The 27,202-nt window shown below is 42.6% G+C and overlaps 1 protein-coding gene and 2 long non-coding RNA genes across 5 annotated transcripts; 1 reads left to right on the forward strand and 2 right to left on the reverse strand.

The window, feature by feature from the left end:
* LOC122658490 lies at positions 1 to 22,015 on the reverse strand. The gene is made up of 3 exons (XR_006332449.1): positions 22,004 to 22,015; positions 3,942 to 3,949; positions 1 to 183 (listed from the first exon to the last, which is right to left on the reverse strand). It is a non-coding gene; the product is annotated as an uncharacterized LOC122658490 (long non-coding RNA).
* On the forward strand, positions 12,913 to 26,935 carry LOC122658488 (uncharacterized protein At1g76660-like). 3 transcript variants are annotated; one of them, XM_043853475.1, is made up of 3 exons: positions 12,913 to 13,181; positions 24,514 to 25,705; positions 26,402 to 26,935. In XM_043853475.1, the coding sequence occupies exons 1-3, from the start codon at positions 13,086 to 13,088 to the stop codon at positions 26,611 to 26,613; spliced, it is 1,500 nt and encodes a 499-aa protein (XP_043709410.1). In that variant the 5' UTR covers positions 12,913 to 13,085; the 3' UTR covers positions 26,614 to 26,935. The 3 variants fall into 3 exon arrangements, with proteins under 3 accessions (XP_043709410.1, XP_043709409.1, XP_043709411.1); XM_043853474.1 differs by having other exon boundaries at positions 12,914 to 13,181; positions 24,511 to 25,705; XM_043853476.1 differs by lacking the exon at positions 12,913 to 13,181 and adding an exon at positions 15,030 to 15,046 and having other exon boundaries at positions 24,511 to 25,705.
* LOC122658491 lies at positions 15,745 to 21,961 on the reverse strand. Its single transcript, XR_006332450.1, has 3 exons — positions 21,950 to 21,961; positions 18,888 to 18,893; positions 15,745 to 15,951 (listed from the first exon to the last, which is right to left on the reverse strand). It is a non-coding gene; the product is annotated as an uncharacterized LOC122658491 (long non-coding RNA).
* Positions 26,936 to 27,202: the final 267 nt, after the last annotated feature.

The following is a 27,202-nucleotide window of genomic DNA, read 5'->3' on the forward strand; positions in this document are numbered from 1 at the left end:
TGAGATTGGAGAGATTCCTCGGCCTGTTTTAGGAGGTTGTGAAGATGAGAGATATCATCGACACTACTCGAAAGCCCTTGAATGTGAGCGATCAGAGGTTCTATGGAGTCCATGCGAGACTGAATTGAGTTCGACCTGCTGGGGTGTTCTCTCCCGACTCTAAAATCTCAACCCAGAATCCCTCTCTCTCGAACAGCGAGGACTGATGAAGGGCCTCTTTCCAGCTTCCCAATGGCACGAAGCAAGAGCAAGGGATTCGTTGGGGAAGACCAAAGCTAGGGTTTCTTGCTCGTTGGAGAAGACGATGTCGCAAGATGCCTTCGATTCGGTTTTGGTGGAGAAGAATGGCAGGAAGCAAGAGCAAGGGATTCGTTGGAGAAGAACAGAACTAGGGTTTCTTGCTCGTTGGAGAAGACGATGTCGCAAGCAACAAGAGTAGTCGCTGGAGCTTTTAGGGTGTCTTTTTATCGGGCACACATTTTCAATTTTCCTTTGTTTTGCTTCATTTGAAGCGTTTTTTTTGCCCGATTTGTTTCAGAGGCAGATAAAAACAGACCGGTGGACCCAAACGGTAGATTCCTAACACAGAAAAACGTCAAAAACAAGAAACAAAAGTATTACCAAACGGACTCTTACTCTTTTATTGAACAAAATTAAACAAACTTAGCTTTGGGTTTACAAATTATCCAAAACAGTGATTTTCCTTCCTCAAAAATAGTTTGACATTTTTACCCTTAAAATCCAGGGGAAATTCCAGTTCTGTATCTGACCCCTTTACGAGTGTTGCTACCACCGCCATCGCCATTACCACCCCTCCCTCTCCCGCTCCCTCTTCCTACCCTGCAACCGCACCCCAACCGCCATGCTCCCTGCCCCCAACTCACCCATACTTTTCGCTGCAACAGCGCTCCCCTGCTCCACCACTCCTGTGAGGAACCCGAGACCTGCAACAACTATAACCACAACCTCTGTCCCGTTCTTGCAAGCTCCCTTATGTGAGGAGGCCCAACCTTCACTGCAACCCATTAGCACCGCAACCATCACCCTTGCAGTCTGTCGTCTGGTCAGCCCCTCAGCTGCCCGCACTCGTGCCCTTTCCATGACCGGCACACATGCTAGAGGGAGAGCCAATCGAGATGGGTATCTGCAACCCATCTTCATTTCCTGGTCCATTGTCAAACCCCTGTGCATTTTCGCCAGTCCCTCAAAGCTCCAGACAGCCCTACACATCACACTCCAAACAAGAGAAATAGATTAATATCCGCACAGTACCAGCATGTCGCCTAAAATGGATTGGAACAAAGAGTGAGTTCCTAGCAGCTCAAGATGTAATGATCTGGTTTTAATACCTTAGTATTCGTGGAGTAGAGCGTGCTGCAGGGCGTTCAAGGACAATCCGGAGATATTGTCTCTCCTTTGAGCGTGCTGGTGAGGGGAGGGTCCTTCCTACAGTGGAAGTAGCAGGTGATGCCGTCAAAGCGTATGAATCTCGGGTCCCAATTCTGCCGGTTTCTGTTTGTGAATAAAACAGCAACAGTGAGGGAGGAGGATGACATTCCATGAGAAGCACCAAGGGTATAGGGATTAGGGAGAGCCAAACACGAGGAAGGGGGAGAGGGAGATGGAGATGGAGATAGAGATGGAGATGGAGAGTTCTCACTACAAGATTCCATAAGAGGTGAATTTACAAAATCTATCTCTTCACTAATACAAGATTCATTCACTAATACAAGTAGGCAGACAAAAAATTAATAGGGAATTGAAATGTTTCACTCTAGATGAAAGACCTATTTTATAAGTAAAATAAAAAGGGGAAATCTTATTCCTGTTTTAACCCAATTGGAAACCCAAATTGAACTTTAATTGCCCTTGCGGCGACGCTTCACAGTCTCGTCAACCTACCTACCTGTGTTAAACAAGGATGCGATTCTCCAAAGCTGTGACCCAATGTCAATTCAAGAGTCAACAAGTTGTCTCATTGCCAAGTCCTATAGAGCAATCCTCTTAAATCTTCTCCAATAGGCAACATGTATGTATTATTCCCTTTTAATTTTGTGTTTTTATTTCATCATATTAAGTAGTCCTCTAGATGATTTTTTTTTGGGGTGTCACTATTAGTCTTCTAGATGATTTTTTTTTTGGGGTCAATATTAGTCATCTAGATGATGAATGATAAGAGTTTTAGGGAGAAGTTGATAATAGTCTTCAGTAGGTCAGGAGATCTCCCTCAACGATGAGGAGCTGACGTGTACATAAGAAATGAGCCGAGGGCACGCAGACCAGACACGAGCTAACCGAGCTCATCAAGAACGAGGTCTAACGAGCTACATACGTCGCGAAGCGCAGGCGCGAGAGCGTAGCTCATGCCATTGCGAGAGATCGTTGCGTCACCATCCAGATAGCAGCTGTTACACCCGCACCCCAGATATACCCCTATACCCCGGGGCAGTTTAGACCTTTACCTATGAGGCAATTCCACGGTGGCACTGGCCAACACCTGTAACCTCAGACTTAAAATATTACTAAAAGAACCCCCCCTCGAAGTTTTGGAAGTATGAGCCAAAGCCCCGCAACTTTCCTTGAAGTTTGGGCCATTACAATAGCACCGGAGTCACAAACAGACTCACTCAAATCGAATCCTCTTAAGGATTCGCCCGTGCTGTCATCAACCTTTATGGTTTATTTTCCTGTGGGACCCACACCCCGTGTCCTGGACACCCTAGTTGGACCTTTGGACCACATGGACACCTACCCTTACCATTAGATGGATAGTTGAACCATGAGGATGGGCCCACAAGGCCTAACTTAGGTGAATAATGGATTTTATACACCCTAACCTAAAATCAAACAGACCTTAGTGGACAATTAAATCCTATGGACTTAAGGTGCACCCCAAACATGACCTAATGGACCTTATGGTTATGACTAAGGCCAAAAGGGCCCTAAGACCTAACTAAAACCCATTTAAAGACCTAAAGGCCACTAAGTGTTTAGGGGTGCCTAAACCAAACATGACCTAAGGCCCGTTTGACCCTTAAATGGATAAGAGAATCCTTATTCTCTTATCTCTCCCCCTCCCAAGCAAACCGTGGAGGAGAAGTAGGAGAAGAATAGGAGGGGAAGGGAAGAAGATAGAAGCCATGCCAAAATGGTTGGCAGCCCCACATCTCCTCCCCAAGCTGGCTGGACCCAAGGAAGAAGAGAAAGAGGAGGAGGAGAGATGGAGAGGATGGTTGGAAGGAGAATCTCACCAAGGTAAGCTCCCCAAACCTAGTTCATCCCCATTCCCTCCTTGATTTTGATGGTTTCTTGAGCTTGAGCTAACCTAGGGTTCCATTTAGGACTCAAGGTGATGCTTGGCCTAATTGGGAGCTCTAATGGAGCCAATTTAGACCTCTATGTGCTGCATTGCAGCCATTGTTGGTGAACCCTTGGTCCTAAGCCATGAAACCCAACCCTTGAACTAAATTGAGACCAAACCTTGTAGGACTTGGAATCCTTGAGGTGAGCCTAGGACCTAGTGACCCTAGGAAGGCTTGGACACCTCTCCTTTGTCCCTGAGAGCTTAGGGCACTCCAAGCTTCAAGCTTGAGCAAAAGCCCTCTCAAATCTCGGAAGAGATTGCCGACGGACGAACGATCGGATCCACCAATCGTGGTACCATCCGTTAGTGCACCCAGTATAACCCCTTTGTGTTGGACTGCCCGGATGAAGGAACCGACTCAAGTCTGTTGCATCCGCTCGAGGCCAGTTGCTCTCGGGTGTGTCTCAGGGAATGAACGGATGTAGGGGGGACTCAAGAAGCACATCCGCCCGTAGATCCGCTCCCTTATAGGAGTGCCTCAGGTGTCTAACGGATGCACGACCGAATTCAAGTGAAATATTTCGCTCGTGGATCCGCTCGCTCTATTTTTACTTTTAGCCTGAACGGAGTCAAGGACAGACTTACCTCTACTGAAACCGTCCGTGAGTCCGCTCGTGCTGTCTTGGTTGAAATTTGATTTTAACCTTGAGGGCCTAGCGTGGGACCCTTCTATGCATGCTTTAATGATTGTTTTGCATTCCTAGGCTACCCAACTCGATGGATAGCGGGGAGCCCAGGTGAGATTCATGTCAACCACACACGTCGACGCCCGTGTCAGGTGAGTGGGTTCTGGGTGATTTGTTGGGCTTGAATATATATTTAATATGAAATCTTAAGCATGCTATCATATATCTATAAGCATTGTGCGCATTGCATTATTATCCAAATGTGATCTGTTATGAATGTGATAGTATGCTCACCATTGTACCGGACTACGGTGCCGGGTTTACCGGTACTAGTACCCCAATTTATTTAAATTATGAAAACTGTTATATGTCATCCTGATCTGTATGTGTCGTGCTGTGCTGGTACCCGGGTACTAAATGGAATGGGACATTGATGCACCCATAATACATCTCGGGACGATAGGACTTACATATAGTATATCTGCGGCTAGGATACTTGTTCCCTTTTGCTACGACCATTGCCAACAGGGGTTTATGTGTTGGATAGTCTGAGCACCTGTGGTCTATGGAGGTGGGAGAGGCCAAGACAAGGGTAGTGATGACTATCGGGGTCTGCCACGGGTGGTCATGATGGCTTCTACCGGCGTAGGTCCCTTGTGATAATTGAGGTTTCACTGGGGCGATAGGATAAGTGACCCTCAGTGTCTCTCGAGTTATCACAGTAGCATATACTTGACCGATAGAATTGTGTGCTACGTGAAAAATGAATCTAACATTAGCATGTATCATTCTGATTGATACTGATTATATGGTGTATGTGCATTCCCCTTTGCTCCCTCACTAGCTAGTGTAGCTAACCCCGTTGCGCAACCCCTTTTTAGTTGTTATGCAGGAGGTACTACTTAGATGAGTACCGTTGGATGCGAATCAAGTGGAGCCGGTGACTGTGACTTGGATGTAGATGTACACCCAAGATTGTGCCCTTGTGGCAATTATTTATTATTTAATTTTCTGTTTTCATTTCGCATTCATGTATAAACTATGTGTTTAATTATAGGAGAGATTGAATGGTTACATTTATGAACAACGAACTATGTGTTATCATTAGAGAACCGATGCTCTATAATTTCACATGATTTAATTTAATTTCGCTTCCGCTAACTCTGTGATTGGAACGATTTATTCCATTTTGGTACGTTCCTTTCTGTTATCAATATGTGATGACAGGGTGGGCTGTGGCTCGGGACACTGTATCTGTGATCCTGGTAGGTAGTGGGATGACACGGGTTGTCCCAATCACCCCCTATGTGGCAGTATATGTATTACATCGGGATGGGGGTGTGACAGAGTGGTATCAGAGCAATGATGCTCTGCACCGACCACGGTCCAATGTAACCTCTTGATTTACTCTCCACAAATAGGTTCTAAACTAAAAATCTCAAGAACATAAATTGTTGTATGTAGACATAGGAGAAGACTAATTGGAGTGAAAATAAGAATCTAGATGATAATAGACAACGTGGAACTTAGAACTCGAAACACAGGCTATTGAATAACAATTATGCAATTGCTTGGTTGAGTCCTATGTAGATACTAGCTGGGTAAATATACGCTATTAGCCATGAACGATCATGAATTAAATATAACCAACCATAATGATCCACAATGATCTAAACAAGGGAGAATTTAGCAAATATAAAAGTATATATATATAAGACTAATTATAATTCCTCAATGTCCCAATCTTTCCTTGAATCCAGTTAAGCCTTTCCCAACTTCAACCCTGTGACTTCATTCATTCTAACCTGAACATGCAATCTTACCCTGCCAAATCATGCATATGAATTCAACCATCAATTTGTTCCTTATTCTTTGTTTGGACACAACAGTGCCCAATTCAACCTCAAGCACAAGGTTTCAAGGATCCAATTCGAAACATCTGATTGTTCCACCCAAACCAAGGGTACATTCATCCACCATAATTAAAATGTTCTAAAAGTTCACCAATCCAACTGACAAAATAAAGAAAAGAGAATGCAAGAAAGAGTCAAAAGGAAATAGTTCCAACATCCCAATCCATCAAAAGACAAGAGATTAATGGAACTAATTCAAAATAACTTTAGAGAACTGCTGGGGAAGAACTGAGCTAGGCATCTGCACCACCACCACCGCGACCCAGGAAGGCAATGGGATCTTTCACTTCTCGCTCTATGCTCTCTAGACGCTGAGCTTGATCAGAGAACTACTTCTTGACATCATCGAAGCCATCTGCCATCCTCAGGTTCAGTCGCCGAATAGCCATCATGATGTTGCTACCTCCCCCAGGTGCACCTGAAGTACCTGTTGCAGATGGTCCAAAACCCATAAATTCCAGGTCATCATTGCTGTCATCCTCATCCCTGGCCCCTCTGCCATCCCTATACTGTACCTGCTCCCCTACACTATCATAATCATAATATAAATTCATCTTCTGTAGTGCATTGAACCCAATAGGTCCCTCAGTGCATGTTTCCTTGGGTTCACTGTCAAGATCAACCCCAAGGAATAAGAAAATCCTGGTGAGGAGTCGATCGTAGGGTGGAGTGTTGTTTCGGGCAGGATTCATCACCGCGCGGGCCATGTGCTGCATGACCACGTGAGGTAGACAGATGGGTTGGCCAGTGTAAAGAGAATGGGCCAGAACCGCAGACATCAGAGGGGGAAGAGTATTGTGCCCTTTGGAAGGAGCCAGATTGGTCTTGGCTATAAAGATCAGAACACGCTGTGAAGGAGGGAACTTGGAGAGATCTTCGTTCTCCTCAAACCTGTCATTGGAGAGAACCTTAAATAATTTTCGCTTCTCATCTAAAGGGAGGCACTTGTCCGGATGACTGCCTGGAGGATAGTATACCCTCTCACCCTCTGAGGATACACTGAGAAGAACGAGAAAACTTAAAATTTTGGATTATGAGCCTGAGCGGATCCACATTCACAAGTCCGCTCGTAGATCCGTTTGATTCATTTCCTCTCGGCCTTTGACCCTTCTAAGGATGGACGAATGAATGGATTCACGTTTCGTATCCGCCTGATCAGTCCGCTCTCTTTATTTTTCGATGAAACCACGAACGAACCCGGAGCACTGATTCCGTCCGTGAATCCGCTCGATTTCTTTTAGGATTTTGAACTCAGATTTTGGAGGCCTTTTTACCCCACCCATGTATGATGATTTTATGCCTATTCCCTAGATTGAACACCCTGGTTGTGTGGCCCATTTGTGGGGACCACCTAAGTCTAGTCAGGGTCCTAAAGTTGAAAGATTAGGACTTATACCTGACTAGGCTAGCCGGAATGAGATGGCATGCATCGGTGTACGTTGTGACTCCCCTTCTATGCGAGAGAAGGAGAGTTACCTTTGTGGATGAAAATCCTTAGGCCCCGTTAGTGAGTGAACCAAAACCTATGGATAGAGAAGCCTAAACCTACGGGGTGTAGAAATTCTTATAGGGGTACATGGGATCCAACTCTTAGCCAAGCCTGAGGGAAGGAAATACTAGGCTAGTTTGTATAGGTTTAGTTGAACGAGCCCTAAAGGCTACGTGTACTTGGAAATCACTTATGACACCTCACGCTAGTAACGACTCTATTTGTACTTTACTTGGTTCATCCAAACCTCGTATAGGCTCATAGAGGGAGTCCTACACTGTGACTTGGTTTCCAAAGAGACATAGTATACCGTACTGGAAGACTGCTTGCTCCTATGGATTGACCTAGGTTACAGATATGTCCCTAGGGATATGAATGTAATTATCAAACTTATACCTATGATTGGTGCGAATGTGAATATATAATTATACCTTTTAAAACCCCGGTGTGTGACTAGAGCTATTCTTTTGGGCCACAAGTGTGACTTTGGATCAACCTAATGGTGGTAGCTAGTTTAAGCCCCAACCCTAGTCAACCAGACCTTAATGTTAAGAGGGAACTAATTTATTAATGGCTGGATAGATTAAAAGTGAAACCTGTTTAAAGGAATTAACCCAAACTCAAACCATGAGAGGATTGTGTGGTCCTCGAGAAAGGACTGGCATGGACTTTTCCCCTGTGGGATAACTGTGTGATAAGGTTAATGGTTGTGAAAGCTGAAACTGAAGGAGGTAACAAGACCTTTTCCAACGATAGTTATGAAAGGAGTAATGGGTCGCCAATGCGTTCCCTCCGTGCTGGGAGTGACACATATGGAGGTCCCATCAATATTCCAGATCATTCTGAAGTTGGGTTAGGTAATGAGATAATCTGAAGTGAAAGCATTCCGAATGTAAACCCTGTGCTGGGGACTAGGCAGGTTAAGTCCTGCAACTCAAGAGTAACCAGAATAGTGAAGGTCAGAGTGGTATCACCTGATCTGAATGATGTAGGGAACTTTCTGTTCCTTCTGACTCAGTTTAGTGTGGAAGATAGTGTGGTTACCTCTGGAATGTAGTAACTACCGACCCATAACCCAATGGAGCTTAGGATTACTGTAAACCACACCTTTGTGGTGATGAGACCCTAAAAAGGAAAAAAAAAATATTGAAGAACGTGACCCGTTGAGTCAAATAGGCACTGCCTTACTTGACCTGACTTTTGACTTAATCCAAGTAGTGAGCAATTAGACATGTTGTTATGCAACAAGCCCTTACCCTTGAGACCTTAACCACCTCAAATTTTGAGGATGAAATTTTTAATAAGGTTGGGGGGATGTTACACCTGCACCTCAGATATACCCCTATACCCCGGGGTAGTTTAGACCTTTACCTATGAGGCAATGCCATGGTGACATTGGCCAACACCTATAACCTCAGACTTAAAATATTACTAAAAGAACCCCCTCAAAGTTTTAGAAGTGTGGGCCAAAGCCCCGCAACTTTCCTTGAAGTTTGGGCCATTACAGCAGCACCGGAGTCACGAACGGACTCACTCGAACTGAATCCGCTTGAGGATCCGCCCGTGCTGTCATTAGCCTTTATGGTTTATTTTTCTGTGGGACCCACACCCCGTGTGCCAGATACCCTAATTGGACCTTTGGACCACATGGACCCCTACCCTTACCATTAGATGGATAGTTAAACCATGAGGGTGGGCCCATAAGGCTTAACTTAGGTGAAATCTTAGTGGACAATTAAGTCCTATGGACTTAGGGTGCACCCCAAACATGACCTAATGGACCTAATGGTTATGACTAAGGCCAAATAAGCCCTAAGACCTAACTAAAATCCATTTAAAGACCTAAGGGCCACTAAGTGTTTAGGGGTGCCTAAACCAAACATGGCCTAAGGCCCATTTGACCCTTAAATGGATAAGAGAATCCTTATTCTCTTATCTCTCCCCCTCCCAAGCAAACCGTGGAGGAGAAGAAACAAGAGAAGAAGAAGAAGTAGAAGTAGGAGAGGAATAGGAGGGGAAGGGAAGAAGATGGAAGCCATGCCAAAATGGCTGGCAGCCCCACATCTCCTCCCCAAGCTGGCCGGACCCAAGGGAGAAGAGAAAGAGGAGGAGGAGAGATGGAGAGGATGGTTGGAAGGAGAATCTCACAAAGGTAAGCTCCCCAAACCTAGTTCATCCCCATTCCCTCCTTGATTTGGATGGTTTCTTGAGTTTGAGCTAACCTAGGGTTCCATTTAGGACTCAAGGTGATGCTTGGCCTAATTGGGAGCTCTAATAGAGCCAATCTAGACCTTTATGTGCTGCATTGCAGCCATTGTTGGTGAACCCTTGGTCCTAAGCCATGAAACCCAACCCTTGAACTAAATTGAGACCAAATCTTATAGGATCTTGGAATCCTTGAGGTGAGCCTAGGACCTAGTGACCCTAGGAAGGCTTGGACACCTCTCCCTTGTCCCTGAGAGCTTGGGGCACTCCAAGCATCAAGCTGGAGCAAAAGCCCTCTGAAATCTCGAAAGAGACTGCCAGCGGACGAACGACCGGATCCACCAATTGTGGTACCATTCGTCAGTGCGCCCAGTATTACCCCTTTGTGTTGGACTGCCCGGACTCAGGAACGGACTCAAGTCTGTTGCATCCGCCCGAGGCCAGTTGCTCTCGGGTGTGTCTCAGGGAATGAACGGATGTAGGGGCGGACCCAAGAAGCACATCCGCCCATAGATCCGCTCCCTTATAAGAGTGCTTCAAGTGTCGAACAGATGCACGACCGGATTAAAGAGAAATGTTTCGCTCGTGGGTCCGCTCACTCTGTTTTTACTTTTAGCCTGAACGGAGTCAGGGACGGACTCACCTCTGCTGAAACCGTCCATGAGTCCGCTCGTGCTGTCTTGGTTGAAATCTGATTTTAACATTGAGGGCCTAGCATGAGACCCTTCTATGCATGCTTTAATGATTGTTTTGTATTCCTAGGCTATCCAACTAGATGGATAGCGGGGAGCCCAGGTGAGATTCATGTCAACCACACATGGCGACGCTCGTGTTAGGTGAGTGGGTTCTGGGCGATTTGTTGGGCTTAAATATATATTTAATATGAAATCTTAAGCATGCTATCATATATCAATAGGCATTGTTCGCAATACATTATTATCCAAATGTGATCTGTTATGAATGTGATAGTACGCTCACCATTGTATCGGGCTACCGTGCCAAGTGTGTCGGTACCGAGACCCCAATTTATTTAAATTATGAAAACTGCTATATGTCATCCTGATCTGTATGTGTCGTGTCGTGCTGGTACCCGGGTACTAGATGGAATGAGACGTTGATGCACTCAGAATACCTCTCGGGACGATAGGACTTACATATAGTATATCTGCGGCTAGGATACTTGTTCCCTTATGCTACGACCCTTACCAACAGGGGTTTATGTGTTGGATAGTCTGAGCATCTGTGGTCTGTGGAGGTGGGAGAGGCCAGGACAGGGGTAGTGATGACTATCGGGGTTTGCCACTGGGTGGTCATGATGGCTTCTACCGGCGTAGGTCTCTTGTGATAATTGAGGTTTCACTGGGGCGATAGGATAAGTGACCCTCAGTATCTCCCGAGTTATCACAGTAACATATACTTGACCGATAGAATTGTGTGCTAAGTGGAAAATGAATCTAACATTAGCACGCATCATTCTGATTGATAATGATTATATGGTGTATGTGGATTCCCCTTTGCTCCCTTACTAGCTAGTGTAGCTAACCCCGTTGCGCAACCCCTTTTTAGCTGTTATACAGGAGGTACTATTTAGATGAGCACCGTTGGATGCGAATCAAGTGGAGCCGGTGACTGTGACTTGGATGTAGATATACACCCAAGATTGGTGCCCTTGTGGCAATTATTTATCATTTAATTTTCTGTTTTCATTTCGCACTCATGTATAAACTAGGTGTTTAATTATAGGAGAGATTGAATGGTTACATTTATGAACAGCGAACTATGTTTTATCATTAGAAAACCGATGCTCTATAATTTCACATGATTTAATTTAATTTTGCTTCTGCTAACTCTGCGATTGGAACGATTTATTCCATTTTGGTACTTTCTTTTCTGTTATCAATATGTGATGACAGGGTGGACTACGACTCGAGACACTGTATCTGCGATCCTGGTAGGTAGTGGGATGACACGGGTTGTCCCAGTCACCCCCTATGTGGCAGTATATGTATTACATCGGGATGGGGGCGTGACAGCAGCGGCCTAGCTCGTGCCAGGGAAGGACGACCTCAACACTTCGCCTAGCTAATCCAAAACTTGTCATGGACCAACATGGCCCGAGATTATTGCCCATATTGCGCCTAATCAGGCACAAGGGAAGTCAGGGGATAAACGTTATCCCTAAAATCACTCCGAAACCCACTCACTCCACTCCGAGAACTCTGCATCCCTATTAGGGCACGATTCTGCCCACAATCATCCATAAATAGGGAGGTAACGTCCATCCATAATCATCTGAATTCTATTCTTATCATCTGTTGCTAAGGATTCTGACTTAAGCATCGGAGTGGAATCGCCGGCACAGCCCGGTCCTCTCTGCTAACTCTGTCTTGCAGACATAGAGCGCTCCGGCACCGTTTCCTGATTCAACAGTCTTGATTCTTCAATTCTGATGTTTTAGAAAGTATTCTTGAATCTCGTTTCATCTCGTCTTGAGGCAGGCAGGTAGGCAGGCAACTTGATATATTGCTTATGTCGAGCCACGTACGCATGTGATCTCCCCCACTTTTCGATTCACCGTTGATTGCCGATTCACTATTTTTGGCTTTGTGACTTCATCAGCAGTAGTTGTAGTAGTACTAGTTCAGTTAGGAGGAACTCGATCGAAAGCAAGAGAGTCATCGGTCAAGTGTCAAAGAGCCAATATATAATATATAATATAGGAAGGAGATTCTCTACGTACACTGCCAGTGTTGAGTGCCCCTTTAGAATCTGACAATAGGGAAGAACATTTATGACATATCACTCCCTTACAAAATCGGTGAGGAGATGGATGTACAATTTCTTCATTTTTGTGCAAATTTTTTTTTTTATAAAATTATGACAGTCGGCGTGGCCATCGTTATTTGTATTTGTATTTGTATTTGTTGGCTAGTAGCGGATTTCTGGATTTGTTTGCGTCCGGCAAGGATGATGAAGGAATTGGTGAATTTGGAGGGTTACAGGCTCACAATTTACAACAACTCAGTCGGTCTAGACTCTAATAAGTGGGACTGGCCGCCTACTTGGAAGAGAGAAGAGAATAAAGACTCCAAATCTGTAAACTGGAAAAAATAGATGAGATCGCGGACTTTTGTAAGGATAGAAGAGTTCCGATCAAAGACAGCGCATCTTCTTATCCTACGCCCTCCGCCCTTTCAACTTATTCCAACCCAACAAAAAAAAAAACACCCTTCTCTGTACTCTAGTCTACTTAATATAACTTCACTCTCTCTCCTTTACCTCTTTGTCCGAATTGAACGCTCTCTCCTCGGATTGTCCAGTACACATCACTCGCTTGCTTCTCTCTTTCTTCTCTGCACTCTGCTCTCTCTCTCTCTCCCTCCTCCTCTTCTGTGGTGCTGTCATTAAATCTATCTCAAACTTGATCTCTCCATAACTAATTTCGCTTGTTCGTCCCTTTGGAAAATGTGAGGGGAAGCTTCTTAGGCATGGCAGGAAATGGCGGACGAAGCAACGGGGCATCTATCAACGCTGCTGCGACGGCTGTCGGCTCCGCTGAGGCTAGGTTCCCCCAGCCGGAACGGGTATGTCTCTGTCGATCCTCCTTAACTTGTGTTTTCTTGAATGCTACTTTCCTATCTTCTTCTCTAGATCTGAGTAGCCGCTACCGAAATTTCTGCGCCTTTATTAAATTGGTAGTTGCCTTCAGCTAACTTGATTCTTTTCGTGTCCCTTTGAGTGTTGAATTACGCGTTTTTGGCTGGGAATAGGCTTTGATCTTAAAATGAGCTCGTCACTTCTCCCCTTCCACACCCCCCCCCCCAAAAAAAAAACCCCCTTAGTTGTTGCAGATGCACTTGGTCTCTCCGTTCCACCGTCTCTGACGTTTTAGTCTTCCTGCTAGATTCTTAATCTAATGTACCTCTTATGCCACCACTACGACCGCCGCTGTTGCTATACAAGTGAAATTGCTTTTCAAGGGTCAGTTAATGTTTAGCTTTACTGATGCTGCTGGATGGGAGGTTCTTGTCTCGTTTGTTCAAACTTCTGATGCATACAGCAGAAGATTCCTAATTTACTCGGGAAATTCCCCAAGGACTACTCTTCCTGTTTCTTTAACTGCTTGGGATACGTTAGAGCCTTAAATTTCTTGGTTAACCCTTGTACGTTATTATATTGATTAAGAATGACGTTCTCTTACCTTTCCATTCAGTTTTCACAGAATGTTATTTGATACCCGATTTCTGGGTTGGTGTGCATCTGTCCTCTCCTGCAATGATCACGCCTACCCATGGTCCTCAATCCTCAGGATGGATTTTTCAACCGTAAATAATTGTTTGTTAATGCTACTAAAGTTACACGAAAAAACTAACCAGTATGCTAGTATAATGGCTTTCCCAGTAATTTGGGCTGCATACCATAATGTTTTACTTTACTGTTCGTTCAATATTGTGTCAAAATTGTAAGGGGTCTGATGAATGTAATAACCCATTGAATTTAAAATCTCTCTCTCTCTCTCACAACACAAACACACATACACCCGCACCAAAAAATATAAAAGGCTCACGGTCCATAGCTTTCCTAAGTAGAAATGACTCTACTTGGGCTCCTATCCTACAGGCTAGTTTCTTGGAAATATTTATTTCATTCTTCTGCACCTTTTCTCTCTTTTCTCTTACTAAAATATTTGGTAATCAATCCCCCACCCCCCCAAAAAAAGGACCTAAGGCCCACAACTAGAAATATATACCCAAATTAATTCTGGAATATTCTTTTTTATAAATGGGAATTGGTTTCTAATTATATTTATATTTAATTTGGGCCTCTTAACATTAATTATTAAATGATTTTTATAACAGGAAAAATACATAGTATATTAAAAATGTTTTTTAAAAGAAATTTATATACCCCTGAGTGACTGAGTCCCCCCCTCCCCTTCTTTTTTTTTTTGGGTTTTGCCAAGTCCGACACCCCCTTTCTGCCTGATTCTGATACCCTCAACCTCATAGTTGATGGTTGCCTTTAAAAACTATCCAAACATTGACCTGGTGGCAGGCCAGGTACTTATCAACATCAGAGAGAGAGGTGGAGTAGCAGTTAAAATCTAATTGTTGAAAATGAAGATGAATTGATAACTTTGTAATCCTAATTGGGATCTTCATCTGGTTTAACTATAGGATAGAGTTAGGATATTCAAACACAATAGTAGTCGACCCCACAGGATACTGGTCTTATGTTGATCTCACCCCCAAGCTAACTAGGCAAGTCAGGTGATGAATCCCATGTCAAACAACAAGATGGGCTGGTGGAAGTTTAAAATCTACTTGAATTTGTATTTCAGATGAACTTTCATGTGTGTATCTAGTTATAAGTTTTGACATTACGATGGGCTTCTACATTTCTTAATTCTTATACTCCTGGCTTGCATGGTTTTCTGCTCTTGAAACTGGTGAGCATTATTATTTTCCTGTTTTATTTTGAAGATTAGATTTTGCACTTGTACGTATCTAAAATATTCAAAAATTAAATTGCTCATTTTCCTCTTTTTTGTATGGGATTTCAAATCATGAACATTGCTTCTGATTTACTAAATGCTTTTAATAAATATTTTGTCGGATTTGCATCATATGGGAAAGAGCTTGTCTACTTGGTAATGATTTATGGAACATGCACACATGCATGTGGAAAATGGAAGATGCTGCCCTCTCTGTTTAGAATGATGGTTCTGATGTAGGATGGATTGGAAGAAACAAATCCTACAGTTTTCTTGGACCGACTCTATGGGGAATATTAGCAAACACGTTAAGCAAGATATAAGGAGAGAAATTAGGAAGAAAGAAGGTGAAATTCTGATCTATACTTTAAAATCAGAATTAGATCAAGAATAGGGATAACAGATTCAAGTAAGAGCAATTCCTAGCAAGGAAGCAAAGAAGTAGAATAGAGTTTATATAAGAGACAAGAAAGAGAAATTAGAAACAGAGTTGAAAAACAACAATTGAAGCACTAGCAGATATGATATTTTGCAAAAACTGAACCAGTAGATATAACAATTGGATCAGAAGATTAATCTCTAATTGTTCAATCGATAGGTACATAAAGTCACAACTATATATGTTGCATGATAGGGTTAATGATGAAAGAAAGTTGACCTGCTGATTTGCTATATAGTGCTACTTGACCTGCAAATCTGAATCTGAATTAGAAGAGAAACTGAGAAAGAAGGATTGGAGTGATACCCATGAACAGTAATTTGGAGAGAGAGAGAGAGAGGAGAAGAAAAGAAGAAAAGAAGAAGAGAAGATAAGAAGGGGGATGTGAAGGGATCAACTTCCTACAGGCTCAAGTGAGTTCCTATCCCAAAACACAAATTTTATGTCCATTCTATTCCAAAAGATAAGCATTACGTAAGTATTTATAGAGTTGGTTATTTGTGCAATAAGTAAGAACCAATTATTTGTATTATAAGTAACTAGTTAATTTTTTTTAAATAACTACTTATTTGTGGGTCAAGTAACTAGAGACATGCATAAAGTGACTAGAAACTTCATCCTAAAACCAAAATTACAAAATTGCCCTCATCTCAGAACTACTAATTAAAACTAGGGTTAATTACACGGACCTCCCCTGACAAATGTCTAAATTACACTTTCCCTCGTGTTTCCAAAAATTACAGCCGTAACCCCTGGTATCCCCCCTGGGACACAAAACGTTAGATAAAACGTCTATATAACCAAAAAAGGCCTTTCTTCCTCTCTCCAGCTCTCCTTCATTCCCATAGCTTCTCTCTCCTGCGTTTCCTTTCTCATACAAAAGGACTTCATCTTCCCTAGAGAGTGGTTGCAAGAATCACTTCATCTCCCTTCTTCACATTCCATGAACCATACACAGGTTCAGAGCCACAGACTAGCAGGCTCTGACCCCACTGAGTGTAGTAAGGTAATCTGAAGCTCAAATTCACTGTTTTAGAGGACTTCTTCCCCGACAACATACTCTGATTCACCATTTTAGCAGAAAATGACTAGACCCAGATGAAAACTAGCAAATCCACCTATTCGAAAAGTATATATATTAAATCTGGCAGAATCCAACTGAAATAATATCAAAATTTTGAAGCGGAATCTGAAGTGAAGGTACCAAACCAATTGAAACTGCGACAGAAGCCAACTTTCTAGAGTAAAATTCTTAAGGAGAAAACCAGACATGACAGATATTTGGACCATGAGATTGATATTAATCAATTATAATGAGAAACCAATCAATTATTGACCGTTCTCTGACAAAACCAAATGAACAGCTTGAAGAACTGAATGGAACAGCAAATTAATAGGAAACCACGATTTCAGATAAAACCCAACTCCAAAAAACCATATTTTGCTCGGGTATGTACCTACCTCTCTCTCTCCTTCTTCTTCTTCTTCCCAATCTGAAACCTCGGCTTGTTTATTTTCCTTTCTCTCTGGCATGTTTCAACCAGACTTCTACAATAATTCTGGGTTTCAAACCGTAACTCTTTCAAACCCAAAATTGTGGCTAGGGTTGTAGCTTGACCACGAAGCAATCCTCAGAGTTTCATTGGATTTCTTAGCCTCTGCCGCCCTGAGTGTTCGAGTCCGCAATGTTAGACTCCATGAGTCCCACGGTGTTTGAGAGTCTCTAAGTTGCAGGAAGTAGTGGGAGATAGGGTCGATCGGTGACTATAGTTTGTCGATGGAGTGTGAGCTGCAAGAAGAGGTGAGTGAGCTCCAGAGTATTTTTAGAAACAGGGGCGACTTAGGTAAGGACTAGATTAAGGGCAAATGTGTAATTCTACACTCTCAAGGGTAGAATGGTCATAAAAACTATTATAAATTTCTACCGTTAGCAACTAACAGATATTACTAACAGCTTGGGTTTAAGTGTTATTTAGGTTGGAAACTGTAATCTTTGAAATCAGAGAAGAGGAAGAAGAGAATGGAATAGCAACCGCAACTTCTTGTTAATCTCATAATGAAAAGAATACAATATAAATAGGGATAGGGGCAAATCAGGAAAGGACTAGAATAAAAAGAACATAAATCGAGACCCATAAGGGATCTCGGTATTAGTGCTAGACGCTAATCTCGTGACCCATAGATGGGCCCCACTCGACACTTCTAACACTCCCCCTCAAGCTGGAGCATATATATCAATCATGTAATTGATCCACCCACTACCCAAAGGCTTAGTAAATACATCTGCAAGCTACTCTCCGGTTCTGACATGACTTGGAAGAATCAGACCACTTTGCATCTTCCCATGAACAAATTGACAATCAATCTGAATATGCTTCGTCCTCTCATGACACAAAGGATTTGAAGCAATTTGAACGGCTGCTTGATTATCACACCACAGCTGCATGGGAACCAAGGTTTTAAAACCCAACTCAGATAACAATTGTTGTATCCACACCAACTCACAAGTTAAAATGTGCCATAGCTCTATATTCTGATTCAGCACTGGAACGGGCTACAACACTTTGTTTCTTGCTTTTCCAAGAAACAAGATTTCCTCCAACAAACGTACAATACCCTGTAGTAGACCTCCTGTCCACTGGAGTACCTGCCGGTCAGCATCTGAAAATCCCTCAACTCTGTTATGGCCATGATCTTGATATACAATTATTCCTCTATCCACTACCTTCTTGAGATATCCTAAAACACGTATAATAGCATCCCACCCAATAAGTAGTTCGAGGAGAAGAAAGAAACTGGCTCACACCTCACTGACAGGAAACACAATATCTGGTCGAGTAACAGCTAAATAGTTTAACTTACCCAACGGTCTTCTATACCTCTTAGGATCATCAAGAACATCTCCCCCTTCAGCTGTAAGCTTCACATTGTGATTCATAGGAGAGTCAATAGGCTTGGACCCAAGAATGCCCGTCTTAGTAAGGAAATCCAAAACATACTTTTTCTGTGACAGTGAAACTCCCTTCTTGGGTTGAACCACTTCAACTTCCCCAAATCTTTAGTCTGAAATTTTTGTTGAAGATATGATTTTAACTCCACAATCCCTGCTGAATCATCACCAGTAATAATAATGTTATCCACATATACTATCAAAAAAATCTTCTCCACACTTGAGTGTCTATAGAAGAAAGAGTGGTCATCTCCACACCTAGATAGACCAAATTCAAGAACAACCTTAGTAAAGCGACCAAACCACGCACGAGGAAATTGTTTCAGTCCATATAGAGACTTTTTTCATCTACAAACCATACTAGACTCCCCCTGAGCAACAAATCCAGGAGGTTGCTCCATATACACCTCTTCCTGCAAAGTACCATGCAAAAATGCATTCTTGGCATCCAGCTGAAACAAGGGTCAGTGATTGGATGCAGCAAGAGATATCAGAATACGAACTGAAGTAAGTTTGGCAATGGGGGAGAAGGTATCTAAATAATCCACACCATACACCTAACCATAGCCCTTTGCCACAAGTCTCGCCTTTAAACAAGCAAGAGAACCATCAGGGTTCACCTTCACAGCATACACCCATCTGCAGCCAATAGCAGTCTTACCTGGGGGACAGCGGAACGAGTTTCCAAGTTTGATTCATCTCTAAAGCCGACAATTCTTCCTTCATAGCTGTCCTCCAGCCAGGACTAGATAATGCCTCTGTTACAGACTTGGGAAGGGGATGAGCCCCAATAGTAGACAAAAAGGAACGGAAAGGAGAAGACAAACCAGAATATGAAACAAAGTTGGAAATAGAATGTTGAGTACAACTACGAGTACCTTTTCGTTTAGCAATGGGAAGATCAAGATCATAAACAATAGGATCAGCTGTAGGCGGGCTGTCATCAGGATCTGCAACAGAAGGAGATGGGATCGAGTCCGTGAGCACAGGGGGGCAGCAACCACCTTCGGTTGACGATGTAAACATTAATAATAGGAGGGCGGTGAACAACAACAGTTGGAGCAGGATTCTGTGGCAAAGACGACTGGATAACACAAATAGGCAAATCGTCATCCAATTCAGAAGCATGGACTGGTTCAGCATGATAGGGGGTGGACTCAAAAAATGACACAGCAGCCGTAACAAAATACTTACGCAAAACAGGTGAATAGCAACGATACCCTTTCTGGGTCCGAGAATAGCCAAGAAAAATACATTTAAGGGCTCTAGGATCTAGCTTTGATAAACCAAGTCGATGGTCACGAGTAAAGCAAACACACCCAAAAATACGAGGAGGTAATGAAAACAATGGCTCTTTAGGGAACAAGAAGGAATGAGGAATGATGCCCTTCAAAACTAAGGACGCCGTTCGGTTAATAAGATAATTGGCTATCATCACCCATCAGCCCAACAAATTTTTGGAACTTGCATCTCAAATAACATGGAACAAGTAACTTCAAGTAAATGTCGGTTCTTCCTTTCTGCCACACCATTTTGTTGAGGGTGTCAGAACAGGAAGATTGGTGAATCATACCATGTTGAACCATGAATGCAGAAAATGGTGCAGAAAAATACTCTTTGGCGTTGCCACTATGCAAAATTTTTATACAAACACCAAATTGAGTGTGAACTTCAGAAACGAAGACAAAAAATAGAAAACAATTCAGAACGATTTTTCATTAAATATAACCAAGTGACCCTTGAATGGTCATCAACAAAAGTAACAAAATATTTAAATCCCAAGTTGGAAGTAATAGGACACGGACCCCATACATCAGACTGGACTAAAGCAAAAGGAAAAGTTGAATGTTTATAGACTCTAGGGGCATAACTCACACGATGGAGTTTCCCAAACTGACATGACTCACATTCAAGACTAGAAATAGAAGTAAAACTAGGATCTATTTTTTTAAGACTCTCCAACGATGGATGACCAAGCCGACAGTGGATTTGATGGTGAGAAGCAATACTGGAACAAGCAACCGAACCCGAACCTTCAAGTAAATACAACCCCCCTGACTCCCGTCCTCTACCAATCGTCTTCTTTGTAGCAAGATCCTGAAAAAACTCACGAATCAAGTTAAAAGATCACTGAACAATCTAAAGCTTTGGTTAACTTGCTAACAGACATCAGATTAAACGGAAAATTGGGAAAGTAGAGAACAGAAGGCAAGGACATAGATGAACTGGGATAAACAGTACCAGTGCCTTTAACCTTTGCTAAGGACCCATCGGCTAAAGTAACAGTGGAAGATGACGGGGACAAGGATGAAAAGATACCTGACATTCCCGACATGTGATCAGATGCCCCTGGATTAATAATCCAGGGACGAGATGTAGCGGAGAGACATGCAGTGGCATTACCCCTATCTTAACTTAAGTAACAGTGGAGGAAGTGGGCTGTGAGATCTGAAACTGATTATACCGGGCATACTCCTCCTTTGACATAACAACTACCTTACCCTCAGATGGTTGAGATTGAGGGGCTGAATCCAAAGTAGTAGCTGAATTAGCAAACTGTTGCTGTTGTGTTGGTTTCCCATGGAGCTTCCAACAAAACCTCTGAATATGTCCAGGTTTGCCACAATGGTGACAAGTCCGTACAGTACCCGATCCATCAGAAGATGTACCAGATTGGCCAAAACCCCTACTGATTTGGACTCCTTCTTGTGCCACGGCCACAGCCTCCCCCACGACTTCCATCTTCGCCACATCCAATTCCACCAGCCCTTGTTTGTGATACCAAGGCTGAATTCTAAACTATAGGAGCAGCATCACGAGATACACGAAGCACTCTAGAAAATGTATCTGTGAATGATGCAACAGTCTCACCACCAAGGATCTATGATCTAACAGATTCATACTCTTGTCCAAGGCCTCCCAAGAAACCCATAACCGCCAATTGCTCCCCTTGGTTCTGCATCTGTTTTACTTCAGAAGAGATAGGAAGGAGGGAATTCAGCTCCTCATACATTCTCTTGAAATCAGCAAAATACTGAGTGATAGACCGCACCTTCCTCTATGTCCGATAAAATTCCTGAGATAGCTTATAAATTTGTGACAAATTATTCTGACCAGAATATAAAACTCCAAGGTACTCCCATAACTCCTTAACCGTATCGATGTGAGTAACCAAATCCACTATGTGGTTCTCCATAGAGTTTAACATCTGACTAAGAATCCTAGCATCGAGCCATCGCTAGTATCCCAAGTTGTATCGCCAGCAGGTTTGGTGCCCGTCAGATGTGCCTGCTGGTTACGACCAGTCAAGACAAGGTTCACAATTTTCCTCCATTGCTGGAAATTTGTGACACCTTCAAGCTTCTTCTCCGTGATTCGATTGAAAGATGAAGAAACAACTTCTGTAACCATGTTCTGTTTAGTATCATCACCCATGCTTGTCCGTTGAACAAGGGATTAATTTCACCACCCAACAAAAAATTGAGGACACACCACTTCAACAAAAAAAGGGGAAACCTCCCACCAAAAAATCAAGACACACCAATGGCTGCCACTAACCTGAAAAGTATGCAACCATCAATTCCAATCGAATCACCATAAATTGAATATCAAGCTAATCAATACCTTGCTGTCAGCAAAACTCGCATAGCACCACCGAAAAGAAAAACTTCAGAAATTTGCTCTTTATTTATTTATTTATTTATTGTAGGAGTAGCAAATTTAATCCATCGCCGCAACAAACAAATCCACAATCAATGAACCAGCAAAGAGGAGGGGTGAAACCACCCCTATCCTTAAGATTGCAAGTCTCTGGTTAGGTTACCAGAAATTGCAGAAAATAAAAGAAAAAAAGGAGAAAAGGGGACTGCGTGCGGCTGTGTACCAGTTCTAGTAACTCAGCTCTGATACCATGTAATCTATGAAATCAGAGAATAGGAAGAAGAGAAGAAGAGAAGAAGAGAATGGAACAGCAGCCGCAACTTCTTGTTAATCTCATAATGAAAAGAATACAATATAAATAGGGATAGGGGCAAATCTGGAAAAGACCAGAATAAAAAGAGCATAAATCCAGACCCATAAGGGATCTCAGTATTAGCACCAAGCGCTAATCCCGAGACCCATAGATGGGTCCCACTCGACACTTCTAACCGAAAGCAAGGGTTACGGCTGTAATTTTTGGAAACACAGGGGGGAAAGTGTAATTTAGGCATTCATCAGGGGATGTCCGTGTAATTCACCCTTAAAACTATGTCCCTGTCCAAAATTGCTAAATTACACTCGCTATTTAATACTATTCCTGTGCTACTATCCCACTGCATTACAATTCTCCCCAATCAAGTGGATCTACTGGCTGTGAAGAGGATCAAGCCATATAAATCCTTTACAAAGATGCTCCGTCATCAAGTTCCTTTCTCTGGTTGTTTTAGGGTTCTAATGAAATTACTATTGGTTTTAAAAACTTATTGAGTCTTCAATCTAAGAGTCTTATTGGGGATTATGCTGGCTGAGGTTTTTTTTTTCTGGCCTTCACGTTGTGATGCTGATATTATCAAATTGGTATATTTCTCACTCTTTTATCTCTATTTCATTGCTATTGTATTTGCAGATACTTCAGCTGTGGGTGAACTTAGGGGACTTGGCTGTCACAATAGTCATTGTTCTTGGCATTCTGTCATATGTGATATAATAATCCATGGTTGGGGTGATAAAATGATCTTCAACTAAGAACTGAACCATTAGAGATAACTGAATGTCAAGGGAGGGAAAAAGGACAATTAGGACCCACACAATGATGTTTTGCTATTCAGGAAACAGCCTCTCCGAGAAGCAGGAGTAAGGCTACGTACATTATGACCCTCCTCAGATCCTGCAGTAGTGGGAGCCTCGTGCACTGTGTATGCCCTTTTATAAAAGGACAATGGTGTTTTGCAATCAAAGAAGTTAAAGGCTGCAACAAATGACAGGAAAAGTACAGGGGGTCCTCTAGATGATATCCTATACAAGTAGCAGACCTACTGGATAAATATAATCATTTCTATGTCGACATTCTATAGGATCTTTCTTTCTCCATATTTCTTTATCTTGAGGATCCCTTTTTTTTTTTGGGGAGGGGGTCATTGTTTGCCATATTTTTCTTGACCTTCTGTATAACTCAATGATGTTGGATGACTGAAGTTAAGATCTTGGTCATTATATTTGGCTTTGCTGATGAGTTCTTTGCAGCTCCCGGGGAACTTCAAACTAATTTCAGTTGATGTGTTGTCAATCGAAGCTAGTTAGATTTAACACAATGCTTTTCTAGTCTTGAGATCATAGCATGCTGCTTGTATCAGTTACTTTCCTAGTCTTGGGATCATAGTGTGCTGCTTTTATCAGTTGCATGTCACTAAGGTGGAATCTGTAATGTTCTATTGGGAAGTCATTAAACCGGATCCTCATGGCTCTCTGTTTCCAATGCTAGTGCTAAGTAGCCCTTATGTTTGATGAAACCTATGGTTTCTATGCATGAGAGAAGTGGTCCCCCCCCCCTCCCCACCTCCACTAGTGTTGCAGATTTGGATGTGATGTTTTAACTTGTTTGATGATTCATTTTCCTCAACATGGCTTGTGGGCCCTTATGGTGATTGAGGAAACATGCTCTACCTTCTGCTAGTTGTTGGTATTGATGGAAAGAGAATAGGAGAAAATTCCGAGACCTATCAATTCCTACAAAGTGCATGGCATGGGGCACTTTGCTTGCATGGCCAATTTTGTTATGAGAATTCTGGGTCTTAACTGAACTTGATGCCCTTTGGATTTATCTCATGGCATGCGTATCCTTTTTGCATATTTTAATATATTTCTAATGCAAGCCACTATAATTCATTGAGAAACGGTAATGTTTTGGAGTATAATATTCCATTAAGAGTGAAGCAGCATTCATATGGCAATGGCATTGTGTAGAAGCTCCTCATTGCATTTTCAATGTCAATTGCCGTGTAGGTTGTATGAAATTTAACAGGGCTCATAACTGCTTCTCTTTTTTGGCAGCGGAGGAGATGGGGAGGCTGTTGGGGAGGGCTGTCATGCTTTGGATCAAAAAAAGGTGGAGGGCGTATTGTTCCTCGTATTCCAGAGGGGAACACATTGATAAATCGGGCAAATGGACCTCAACCCATTGGACTGACTAACCAAGCTACGACAATTACTCCATCCCTTCTAGCTCCGCCATCTTCACCGGCATCCTTCACAAATTCTGCTCTTCCTTCAACTGCCCAATCACCCAGTTGCTTCTTGTCCATGTCAGCCAACTCACCTGGTGGGCCTTCGTCAACTATGTTTGCCACAGGGCCATATGCACACGAGACGCAATTGGTCTCTCCCCCTGTTTTCTCTACCTTTACAACTGAGCCATCTACTGCTCCTCTTACTCCTCCACCAGAGTTGGCCCACCTTACTACTCCTTCATCCCCTGATGTACCTTTTGCTCAGTTCCTTTCATCTTCTGTGGATATCAAAAATGCTGGCAAGTCGAATTATGCTGCTGCAAATGATCTTCAAGCGACGTATCCACTTTATCCTGAAAGTCCTGCAAGTAGTCTCATTTCACCTATTTCAGGAACCTCTGCTGATGGTGTGTCCTTGTCCTTTCCTGAGCAGGAGTTCCCTGCACAGTGGGGTTCTTCAATTTCAGTGCAAGATTCTCAATATCCTCAGAATGGGTCATCTAGGCTCTTTGGACTTGGCACAGCCACTTCCAAAAATTTCATGCTATCTCAAGATTCGAGTTTCTTCTGCCCTGCTACTTCTGCACAGTTCTATCTGGACCAGGCCCAACAGTCACTTCCTTCATATCCTCATAGTGGAGGGAGACTATCTCTTTCCAGGGAAGCAGAAGTCTACTCCAGTGGTGGAAATGGACAGCAGAACAGGCACAATAAAAATTGCAAGACAGATGTGGAGGAAATCGAAGCTTACAGAGCATCCTTTGGGTTCAGTGCAGATGAAATTATTGCCACGCCTCAGTATGTGGAGATTTCTGATGTAATGGATGACTCATTTACCATGACTCCCTTTGCATCTTCTAACAAATCATTCATGGAAGAAAACATGGATCCTGTGTTGCCAAATGAACAGGCAGCCCAGATGGATTTGCTGAATTACAAAGGTCTAAAATTTGTGGCAGATCATGTCAGCATGGCAGTACATGGTGAAATACGGGGCAATTCATGCAATGGATGTGCAGGTAACTCTTGATCTTAAATAGATTAATGTTACTATTTACTTTTTGTCCAAGTTTCTAAAAATGCATCCGACTGTGGATGAATTGGCCTATAGAAATCTTCATCCTGTTCAGAAGTATTAGGATTTGGCTATTTGGGCCAATTTTGAATCACGGTAATGGGAAAAGTTTTTGTAGACCCTGATGCCTTTAAGTACGGTTATCTTTCACATGGTATCTTAGTTGGTTGTTAAACTGTGGACCGGTTGTCCTCATCAAATAACCTAATGCAGTGATCTTCATACCTACAAATGCCACAATCATTGTACATGTGGCACAATGAACTGGTCAATATCGGTGAATATTTGGATGGCTAGGAGACTAATATATGGCGAATGAGTTCAGGTTTGAAATTCAACAGATGACCAGTCCACATGGTCCCTTATTCGTCAACAGTTAAAATTGCTACCTCAGCTCTATTGATTAGATGGCTGAAAAATGTGGGAAGAAAAGTAGAGTAAAAAGGGAGCAAATTGCCATCCCAGTTAGATTACTTTTCCCAGTAGTAAGTTTGATAGGTGGATTGAGTTCTAGCTGTTTAGATTTTAGACCGTCTTTCTTAGGTTTGGTTTCCTTTTTGGCTCAAAATGATAGAAAGTTTGGTACTCTGGTTATTATTGCTTCCTGTGTGTGGTAAGACTTGCTTTTGAAATGTTGCAGATAATAAATCATGGAACCAGAGTGAGGATGTTTCTGAGCCAAATGAACCCGGTGACCATGCATTTACTGATGGAGAGGACATCTCAAAGATGGGGGACTCCAAAATCAGCAAAAGGTATCGGGTGGGGTTATCAAGCTCTGACGCAGAAATTGACTACAGAAGAGCAAGAAGTACTAGAGAAGGCAAAGGGAATTTTGCTTTCTGTGACTAATAATCACAGTTAATCGACAACACACCCCCCCCCCCCAACCCAAAACCTTCCACAAAAAAAAGGTAATGAAAGAAAAGGCGGGGTGGTGGGTTGCCATTGTACTAATTTTATGCATGCTTCCTGTATCGCTCATTTGCTGTATCAGTTTGGGGCTTTTATCTTATGGGTGGAAGGATCTAACTCGATCTCTTTCCTTCTGTTCCCCCTCTTCCTTCTTTAAATGTATTTCCAGTGCTGTTTCTTGGTTTTTTCTGTTATATGTGATGAATACCGTTTCTAATTTCTTATATAGATGAGGGTGTGACTGTTTTCATCACAAAGCGATTTGAGAAATGGGACTTGTATTTTAAAAGCCGGTTAGGTTGCATCAGGTTAAATTTCTGCTCAAATCAACCACTTCCAAGCGCCAAATGTAACTCTTCTGCCTTTACCTAAAAAACAAACTCTTCTGTCATCCCCACTCGATGAGGAGTCATATCATTGGCAAAGGTTGCGTTTGGTTGTTTTTTAGAAATGTTAAAGAGGTTTCTTAGAGAAAGGTATCAGAAAAACACCCGTCTATTTCAAATCTTCATTCAGCTGCTAGCAT

The sequence above is a fragment of the Telopea speciosissima genome, chromosome 4 (assembly GCF_018873765.1).
Source record: "Telopea speciosissima isolate NSW1024214 ecotype Mountain lineage chromosome 4, Tspe_v1, whole genome shotgun sequence".
NCBI classification, from domain to species: Eukaryota; Viridiplantae; Streptophyta; class Magnoliopsida; order Proteales; family Proteaceae; genus Telopea; species Telopea speciosissima.

Coding starts and splice junctions, on each gene's coding strand:
- LOC122658488 (XM_043853474.1), top strand. CDS start 13,086: ATGGCAGGAAATGGCGGACGAAGCAACGGGGCATCTATCAACGCTGCT. Junction 13,182..24,510: donor GGTTCCCCCAGCCGGAACGG/GTATGTCTCTGT, acceptor CTTTTTTGGCAG/CGGAGGAGATGGGGAGGCTG. Junction 25,706..26,401: donor TTCATGCAATGGATGTGCAG/GTAACTCTTGAT, acceptor GAAATGTTGCAG/ATAATAAATCATGGAACCAG.